Source organism: Cydia pomonella, chromosome 7, assembly GCF_033807575.1.
Source record: "Cydia pomonella isolate Wapato2018A chromosome 7, ilCydPomo1, whole genome shotgun sequence".
NCBI lineage: Eukaryota > Metazoa > Arthropoda > Insecta > Lepidoptera > Tortricidae > Cydia > Cydia pomonella.
Genome location: NC_084709.1, coordinates 6080793 through 6091594, shown reverse-complemented (window position 1 = coordinate 6091594; position 10802 = coordinate 6080793). Strand labels below are relative to the sequence as shown.

Genomic DNA, 10802 nt, shown 5'->3' with positions numbered 1-10802 from the left:
TAAAAATATACATAGTAGGTATAATTCTTGTTGACATACATCGAGCTAATAAATTATATCTCTATGTTATTTTTAAATGAAATATGCATGAAAGACAATGACGTCTGTGCCTTTGTATTAATAGTCATAAATTTTGACACGAACAAACTTTACACAAATTGGTATGACGGCGAATTCGTTTAAAATACGCACATTTTGAAACAGCAAAGTTGGAAGAGTAAACATTTTAGCAGTCTAGACAGGACAAGATAGCAGATTCAAACACAATGGGGTGAAACTGGACCTTTCGGGTGCTCTCGGCTCCGTTTGGCTCAGCATTGCTACGAGCAATTATGGGGTTGGTAAAACTTGACGTTCCCTTTGCGTGTACAACCTCAGATAATTATTTGAAATTTGACAACCCTAAATAGCCGAAAGGGATAGTGTCATACATTAGAAAGGGACGACATGATTCGTCCCTGAGTCGCTGTTAAACGACTGCTGTAGGAAGTTTCATTTCTGTACGGTAGTACTGTTATTTATTCTGTGACACAAGTATGTTTTTTTTTGTTAGAATGGCTTTTGCTGCCAGGGCACTTTGCCAACGTCAAGTTTATTAGGGACAAACTTAGGAAGTATGTTTTAGTGCTTGTTTTTATGGAGTAGAGATATATCTCTATGGTATACTGTACGTGTGCGTTCAATTACCACTATACATTGACAGATTTGACCGCCAGACACATCTGCTAGACAGATCTGAAGGAGAGATCTGTATTCCCCTAATTGCGCATGTTCCTCCGTAGCCTCGAATCGAACTATGAACGAAAAACACAACTATTTTGATAATGTTATAGTACTGCAAGCCAGGAACAGATTTCCATGACCAATCGTATGATGAACCCTCTTGGACGTCAGCTGCCGCTCCGTTGGTGGGTTGAGGAATGGCAGCCACAGAAACAGGTAAAAAAGTCATCGCCTCCCATTTGGTACTTTGTCAGAAGATAGTTTAGATGCTATTGTTAATTAAAAAAATCGGTCAAGTGCGAGTTCGTTAAACTCGCGCACCGATGGTTCCGTACAAATTTTCAATTTTCTCATGTAACTGTAATCACGAAAGACTTTTGACCAGAAGTATACTAGGAATAATTGTGTACAGCGCCATCTATTCTATGGGCAAATTGGCTAACTATTTTGTGCAACCTGTATACATACAGTTGTTGGTTTTTCAGGGATAATTCTTTATCATGTGAACCGATGTTGTTTTTTTGTAAAAAACGGTTTATCAAGAATGAGGTCTGATTTTATTTTTCCTGTAATCTTTCTTCTTCTTTAAGTGCCTTCTCCATCCCGGAGGTTGGCGACCTTATGTCTATATGCCATTCTATCTGAAGTCATGCGAATTAGTTTCTCTGTACTGCCCACGTCCAACCAGTCTCTTATGTTCCTTGTCCATGATATTCTCCTTCTCCCACGTCCTCGTTTCCCTTCCCTTGTAATCTTTATAATAATGTAATTCTTATGTAAAAAATTCATAATTTTTCTTTGGTGAACTTCGGAGATAAGGGGGGAATAGTTATTTGTACAACAAGAGAGCAAAGTTTGATATTTCTTCGAGTGCTTGTTTTGAGTCCCGTGCAAGCGAAAGATTCTATAATAGATTTAGAATCTTGAGCGTAGTAAGGGACTCAAAAGCGCACGAGATGTAAATAACTTTGATCTCGTGTAGTACACAACATTTTTCACGTCAGTCAGCCATCAAAAAATACAACCTGAAAAAATGTAATCCGTCTTCATCACTATTTCACTCATGTTTTCTGAAGGTATTCTAACAATTAACTTTAATTACCGCAATAAAACAAAACGAAAGAAATTTCAATAAAATGATACGAAAATAATGAATTAACGAACATCAATTGACACTTCAATCGTCAACTTTTTTTTGCTTCCATGGTAAATTTTTAGGTAGTAGTTACACATTTCTTACGGTATCACATGGACCCTGAATAGGGTGTAGCAAATACAAAACAATATAAATAACTTACAAAGTTATTTAACATAATATAGTGGATTTTACAAACTTATAACTAACATAACCTATACATGTATCACAAGCTCATTGCTAATAACAACATTCATTATATATGTAGCAATTATTATGTAGTATTATTGATATGTGTAGCAATTTATGATGATTAAAACGTTTATTGTGTGTCAATCTATGGCTATAACTTTTTTCTTCCATAAATTATTGTTTTGATTGTATAATAAAATACGTAAAATATGGTATTTTTATTAAATTTTAAACTTTTATTTCATTAATTAATTATTACGAATGAAGAGTCGTAGGGTGTATTGGAACGATGCGGTCTGACTTATTTCGGGGGTCTATTATAAACCGTCAATATATCGTTGAATTACGTATGCACTTTTTTGTCACTTTCTTTTTGCTAATGACGTGAAAGCGACAAAAACAATAGAAATAGAATCCTAATACTTCGAACTTGTATTAGACCCCGCACGTTGAAATGACATTCGAATATGAAGGTCACTTGAATGTTATTTTGTCTCACTCAGTGAGCAAAATGCGATTTTGCTCACTGTTTTAAGCAGCAAATTACCCTTGTTCCAGCTGCTGACGTGAAAATGGTATTTTTACCTTCATAAGTTAATTTTTTTTACTAAGAAAATAAATAGAAAAATGTTTTGTTATGTTCAATTTGAGCTCTTTCAAATGATACCCCATTTGACCTAGTAACTAGACTTTGAAATTTTGCCCCTTCTTTATATTGTGCATTTTCCATAATTAATAAAAAAATACACTTCGAATGTGTCTGGGTTAGCGTTGTTCATAACTATTACAAATTTCAAATCGATAGCTTAAGTAGTTCTCGAGATATTTAGCAATGTGACAGACGGATGGACGGACGGACGAACAGAGTCGCACCATAAGGGTTCCTTTTATACCTTTTTGGTACGGAACCCTAAAAATCGTCAGCCGGTTGTATCGCGGTGGTAAGAACGTCAGCTAGTCGCATAAACATGTAAAATAAGCGCGCATATAAGTAATAACAAAATCATTAAACTTTGCATGTAGCATTCCATCAGGCGTTCCAAATAGACGAACGCAATTTACGCATTACGCAAACTTTGCTGACATAAAATGGTAAGGCGCGTATTTTTTACATGTTCATGTGACCATGTTATTTCCACTGCGATACAAGAGCTACAAGAGGCTGACGACAATTTTTTTTTGCGTAATTTGACTAAAATTCATATAAAATTTTTTGCTTGTTATGATCTCGGGAATGCGAGGTTAAAATCTTTCGGGTTTTACCAGCCCATGGTGTTGATTAGATAACACAAAGCAAGACTACAGTAGATTGTTAACCAAGGGATGAAAGGAATGAATGCCTTTCCCCCGAGATAATTCTCTCGTTTTAAGAGCACTCCCCGGACTGCCACAGCCGGTATCAGAATCCTTGGCGTCGATATCTCGAGTGAAGTCCAGTTCCGCGGCCATTTAGAGGGTAAGGCCAAATAAGCCTCAAAAAAGCTCGGTGTGCTCAACAGATCGAGACAGTATTTCACACCGGCCCACCGCCTATACAGCTTTATAAGGCGCAGGTGCGCCCACACGTGGAATACTGTTCTCATCTATGGGCAGAGGCACCCCAGTACCAGGTTCTCCCTCTGGACCGCATCCAACGAAGAGCGACTCGAATTGTCGACTGCTGGCGTATTTCGGATCGGCTTGACTCCTTGGCGCCACGTAAGCGTAACTAAGAGATGTGGCCTCACTCTGCATTTTCTATCGCATGTATAACGGAGAGTGCTCTGAAGAATTGTTCGGATTAATCCCTGCCGCTTCTTTTCACCATCGCCCTACGCGACAACAATTTTCATCCTCACCACTTAGATGGTGGGCAGTCCTCAACTGTGCGTTTCTCCACGTTTGGAATATGTTTGGATACGAGGGTGGTTTTACCCGAGTTTGCAATATTCTTGCCCCCGGAGTTTGAGTTTACACACAATGCTTTTCACCCCACTTGGAAAGAAAAAACTAAATTTTAAGCGAAATAATTCTTTAATACGGTGACATAACAAACATTCGTCCGCCATTTTGTAATTTCTTGGCAGGTGAGGCATCGAAAGCATTCGGCATTCAGCCACGATTGAAAATTATGTAAAAATATTTTAAGCGGCTGTTAAATAAATCAAATTAAATAATTTTAAACATAAACAAAAATATTTAATTATAAACGTCAGTATTTTCAAAGTAAAACTCATGCTACTTCGTGTGTATGAATAAGTGACATATTTTTTTTAAAAAAGCTATAACTTTCTAGGGAGTAGGATTGTGAAAATAGTTAGGTATTAGTAAAACAAGAGAGCAAAGTTTGATATTTCTTCGAGTGCTTATTTTGAGTCCCATGCAAGCGAAAGATTCTTTAATCTATATATCTATATCTAATTTCGAGTCTTGAGCGTAGTAAGGGACTCAAAAGCGAACGAGATGTAAATAACTTTGATCTCGTGTAGTACACAAAAAATTTCACGTCAGCCGTGAGAACATATTTGGAAGGTAAAAATTTAACTTGAAAAAATTTAATCCATCTTCATCACTATTTCACTCATATGTTTTTTTTAAGGTATTTTAACAATGAAAAAGTTTAATTACCGCAATAAAACAAAACGAAAGAAATTAAAAAAAGAACAATACGGAAATAATGAACTACCGAACATCAATTGACAGTTCAATCGACAACTTTTTGTGTAAAAAAAACTTTGTAAGATACGGTCCGAATTGCGGATACTACTACATATTTGTCAACTATAGTAGAGATCGTTAAAAGTAGAATTATTTACTTTGCGGAACAATTGCGTAAATTTTTATTAGTTCATTGTTTTGATTGTATAATAAAATAAGTACGTAAAATATGGTGTTTGTATTAAATTTGAAACTTTTATTTCATTAATTAATTATTACGAATGAAGACTCGTCAATATACAGTTGAATTATGTATGCACTCTTTTTGCCAATGACCTGAAATGGACAACGATAGTTGAATCCAAATATTTCGAACTTGTATTAGGCCCCGCACGTTGAAATGACATTCGAATATAAAGGTCACTTGAATGTTATTTTGTGTCACTCAGTGAGCAAAATGCGATTTTGCTAATTGGTTTTAAGCAGTAAATTACCCTTGTTCGAGATGCTGACGTGAAAAATAAATTATGTCACTAATTCAGATAGTACGAAAATTTTAGGATTAAATTTAGATAATAAATTGACATGGAAAACCCAGATTGATACTATATGTAAGAAGTTAAATAGCTTTTCATATGCATTGCATAATTTAAATAAAATTGTAAGTCAGACTGAGGTCCTTACTGCAGTTACTGCCTATCACGCATATGTAACAGCTACATTGCGTTATGGTATCATGTTCTGGGGTAACTCAACCGACCAGGAATTGGTTTTTAAGGCTCAAAAGAAGTGTTTGCGTTCTGCTTGTGGACTAAAGATACCTAAATTATGCAAGCCATATTTTATTAATTTGAAAATATTAACTGTACCGTGTTTATATATTTTTGAAATCGCTATGTATGTTAAATTAAATATTAATCAATTTCCTGTTTATAATAGTGCAATTTTTACTATGAAGGGGAAACTTTTTGCGATAACTCAAAAACAGCTAAACTTATCATATCCGCTATAATTTTCATTTAATGTCTTTCTTATATAAGCTCTACTTCCAAGATTTTTTTCATATTTTTTGGACATATGGTTCAAAATTTAGAGGGGGGGGGGGGACACATTTTTTTTCTTTCGGAGCAATATTCACTTTATCAAGAAATGTTTGTTGAAGACCCCTATTAGTTGTGAAAGACCTTTCCAACGATATCCCACACTGTAGGGTTTAAGCAAAAAAAAAATGTTCACCCCCACTTTACGTGTAGGGGAGGTACCCTAAAAAAATTAAATTTTTTGATTTTATTGTACGACTTTGTCGGCTTTATTGATTTATATATCCATGCTAAATTTCAGCTTTCTAGCACTAACGACCACGGAGCAAAGCCTCGGACAGACAGACAGACAGACGGACATGGCGAAACTATAAGGGTTGACTACGGAACCCTAAAAACAGCCCTGCGTGCAAAAAGTGTTTATGGTATGGCACCCAAATTGTATAATAAATTACCCAATTCAATAAGAGAATCTGAAATGCCTGTATTTAGGAAACATTTATTGGACTTTTTAGTACAAAATGCTTTTTAATCTTTAAATGAATATTTTGACCATATTCCGCATAGTTATTAAATTTAGTATAATGTAGTATACATTAGATTAATTTTATTTATGAATATATGATTTGTATGCCCGTTAGCTGGCTGAATACACTGTTCTTTGAAATGTATTTGATAACATCCACTTGACTGTATTCTAACAAATAAATGATTTGATTGATTGATTGATTAATTCATACAAAACAAGTAGCGCAAATGAGTTATTAATTTAATAGCCTCTTAAAATATTTTTACATAATTTTCAATCGTGGCTGAATGCGGAATAGGTCTGTGCCTTCGATACCTGTCAACAAATGACAATATGGCGGACGAATGTTTGATATGTCACCGTATTTAAGAATAATTTCGCTTAAAATTTAGTTTTTTCTTTGCAATTTTAATGAAAAACATTGTGTGTAACTCCGGGGGTATGAATATTGTAAACTCGGGTCTTTAATTCCCTCCAGCCTGCGGCTGTCGGGTATTACCACCCTCGCTTTCAAAATTTCACTTACCCCCCTCGTTGGACAATGTACTAATTTGTAGCGTTGTCCCGGCATTTTGCCACGGCTCATGGGAGCCTGGGGTCCGCTTGACAACTAATCCCAAGATTTGGCGTAGACACTAGTTTTTACGAAAGCGACTGCCATCTGACCTTCCAATCCAGAGGGTAAACTAGGCCGTGTTGGGATTAGTCCGGTTTCCTCACGATGTTTTCCTTCACCGAAAACCATTTAGGTAAAAGTATCGTTATTTATGGAATGGGTAGTTAAATATCAGAATGGAAATTATATAACAAAGCCATTTAAAACAAATTTCAATTGCTCATCGTAAAAAATGAAAAAAATCGTACTTGGAAAGTAAAATGCTCTAGTATAGAAATGTATCACTTTTTGCACACTTTTTAGAACAACAAAAACACGCTATCATAGTAGGGTTGCAATGTCTCAAATTTGGAAAACAGGACAAGACGCATGAAAACCCCGGATTTTAGAGTCCAGAACTCGGACATGTCAATAGGTTTTTTTAAACAGGTTATGCGTGTGTCGCGGGCGGCCAATACTTAAATTTTTTAAACCCCGACTACAAATGGAACCCCCCCCCCCCCCGGACGCTCCCCGGATGCCCTATAACTAGGACAAATCCGGGGAAACCCGGACGGATGGCAACCCTATATCAGAGCATGAGAAATGAAAAGAGTGAATGAAAGTATAAATGAAAGTAAGTATATTTGATTTAGTCAGGATATAGCCCTGATTGCGGATGTTCTGTTCTTTTCCGTTAAAAATATTGTTGTACAATGAATAATAAAGTGTGTTGCGTAATGCCACAGTAATTTTATATTTGCGTTTACTCACGACGCAAGACAAGTGTTTTCGCATCGGGTATTTTGAGCACGCATTGAGGGATAGTTTACAATACACGTGATTTTATTATATTAGGTGCTTCTAGAAACATGGCTGTCTTAGTAATTATTTAGAGATAAGTTTGTACATATTAACATAGCTGTAAGTGCATACTAACATACTTATGAGTCTAAAGTTACTTGAAATAAATGATTAAATAAAAAATAAAAATATTAGTATGTTTTAGATTTTTGTTGTTTTATAACATGACGATGTAGTCCTGGGTCATTCTCTCATTTCGTGCAAATCGGTGATATTCTCTCGATTTGTAATTTTTCTTTTAATTGATAAAATTTTGGATTTCGTCCATGTGTGGATTCGTTTATTAACACTTTTATGCTAAAGGCACCTTAGTAACCTTATTACTTTTCATTTAATAGGGCTACTGGTAATGAACTACGCGCTGGTAATGAAATGGCCTGAGATGGTAATGAATGATAAAGGAAAGGAATGAAATTGGCATCGGACGGTAATTTTTTCACTGGACTGTAATGAAACAAACTTATGAAATCTGACATAAAAATCTTTATTTAAAGAAAATTAACAACATTAATAAAATCAACAATATTAAAAACGTGTCGATTAATGTCTGGCATTTAGCAAATACACAATATAACTGCATAAAACTATGAAATAGTGAAAAGGTGGCATAAAAAGTCTCCCAAAGAAATATATATGTATGCTTCTGAATAAGAAGAATTTTGTTACAGCCGATCCTTATTTGTTATTTAATAGTTTAAGTAACCAACATAATTATTGTTTTATTCAAAAAACTAAACTAAATTTCAATCGGTCTTTGATTAGTCTATTATTTTAAATTGTTACATTGTCATTAATTGACTCACTACCTACGCAATTTCGATTAAATCTCTTGCATAGCAATTATTTTAATGGCGTGTTTTGCAAATTTCTACAAAAAAATTTTTTTTACTATTTGACCGCCATTTCTTTCTGTTTTGTCTGAGCACGAGGTGTCATTTCCTTTATGCTACAAACCTTTTTTGTTCCTTTCTTAACAAGTATCTATTTCTTTCTTTTTCTCTTTGTATCGCATATAATTCGGGATTATTTTTTATAATCTAATATTTTTCTTTTTTACGCTGCCTATCTTTTGCTAGTTAGTCTTCTTTGGTCATTTTTTTCTCTGGCCTGGTCATTTTAATGCTAAAACAAAGTGATAACAAAGCAGTCATTAAAGAACATTTGACTAAGGGAAGCCCTATAAAAATGGGAAACGTGCACACGAAGACGATACTGGGAATCTGTAGCCGGATGTTGCCCCAAAAATAAACACTGCGCGTAGAGGAAAACCTGGAGGTAAATATTCAGGCATGGCAAGAGCTAAAGCACAACAGCGGAATATAGATTCGGATGAGTATGAAATGATCTCTGACGTTGATGAGGATGCGGAGCGACGTATCATACGTGCACGAGGGAAGGACATCTATGAGTATACCAAGGCAACTCCTGCCATCAGCTCAGAAGTTGTAAAGAGCTCTTCCCCGGTCTCGAAAATCTATGAGGGGGACATAATTGACGAAGTCTGCACGGAAGCCAACAATGTGCTAGAGGAGGCTCGCAAATCCGGGAACTTGAATGCCTCAGCCCTGTGCCGACTGCTCCCAAATGTAGGCGGTCCGAATGCTCCGTGTCAGTGACTGTATGCGCGAGTACTAAGGAGCATGGCGCTGTATGGGGCGCCAATATGGGCGGACAGGCTCTCGGAGCGCAACAGCGCCCTACTCAGGCGGCCTCAGCGAGTAGCAGCACAACGCACCATCAGGGCATATTCAACGGTGTCCCATGCCGCAGCGTGCCTCCTAGCTAATACCCCTCCGTGGGAGCTTGATGCTCAGGTACTGGCGGAGAGGTACCGAATGAGGGCGCAGGCGAGGGCGCGGAGAGAACGCGAAGACCCCGAAGAGTCGGAGCGAGTGCTACGTCAGGCAGAAGAGAGGCTCCTGGAACGATGGAAGGAAAACCTGGAGGACTCGCCCTATGGCACCCGCACCATTGGGGCACTCTTTTCATCGTTCCGGGAATGGATAAAGCGGAAAAGAGGTGTGCTATCATACCGGCTGACCCAGGTGGTGCTTCGGTCACTACCTGCACAAAATTCAACGGGAGCCGAGTCCGGTCTGTCATGAATGTGGTGACTCGGACGACACAGCCCAACACACCTTGCAGGTGTGTAACCGGTGGGATACCGAGAGAGGTGCCCTAACGGGCGTTATTGGGCGTAATCTCTCACTGCATAGTGTTGTCTCGGCCATGTTATGCAGCGAGAGATCATGGAATGCGGTTGCCACCTTCTGTGAAACCGTTATGACACAAAAGGAGGCCGCTGAGAGAATACGCGAGGAAAATGTGGACGCGCATCCTCTCAGCAGCCTTAGTCTGATCTTCCAATATGGCTGGTGGGCTGGGTACCCACCATACGGCCCCACACGTCTAGGGGGAGGGCCATAGCGTCCCTGGTCCTCTCCTTCCTTAGCGCGGGTGCTCCCAGCGTCTATGCTGGGGAGCGTCGTGGTAGAATGGCTGCAATCCCTCGGCGCTCCCAGTAACGGCAGAGCGGGTGACGCCGCAGGGGATGTTAGTGGGTATTCTCCTCCCCTCCCTCTGTGTAGCAGAGAGAGCTGTGGGAGGAGCGAGTCCCACATACTACCCCCACATGGGCTGACCTGGCCCGGGGGTGAGATGCGTAAATGCATTTACCCCTGCTTCACCAAAAAAAGGCGATTATCTCACACTGTCACCGCATTTCGTTACGAAGTGCGGTGCAACGAATTCGCGAGCGGCGACGATGCTAAGGTGGTGCAGTTGGCTCCGTATCTTCGTCCGGAGCTGCTATGCACGACGAACCAGGTTTATGAACTAAAACCAGAAGTAGAATAAACAGATTTTTATGATATACTATTTCTTACGATTAATATTTATCAGACGCACCCCTACATTCAAAACGTATGTATCACAGAAGTACTGAACACTCATGTTTTGAGTGTCATCACAAGTAAAGGTAACAGAGCGGCAGGTTTATGTTAATCTACTGCGCTCGAGTAAACCCGAAAAATCCCCGGTTGGGCTCCCTTATTATTACATATCTACAGTTTTAAATGCTTATAACAA

General features: G+C 38.1%; 1 protein-coding gene across 1 annotated transcript; it reads left to right on the top strand.

Annotated features, from left to right (window-relative positions):
* Positions 1–9355: 9355 nt before the first annotated feature.
* On the top strand, positions 9356–9820 carry LOC133519478 (uncharacterized). Its single transcript, XM_061853483.1, has one exon. The coding sequence runs from the start codon at positions 9356–9358 to the stop codon at positions 9818–9820; it is 465 nt and encodes a 154-aa protein (XP_061709467.1).
* Positions 9821–10802: the final 982 nt, after the last annotated feature.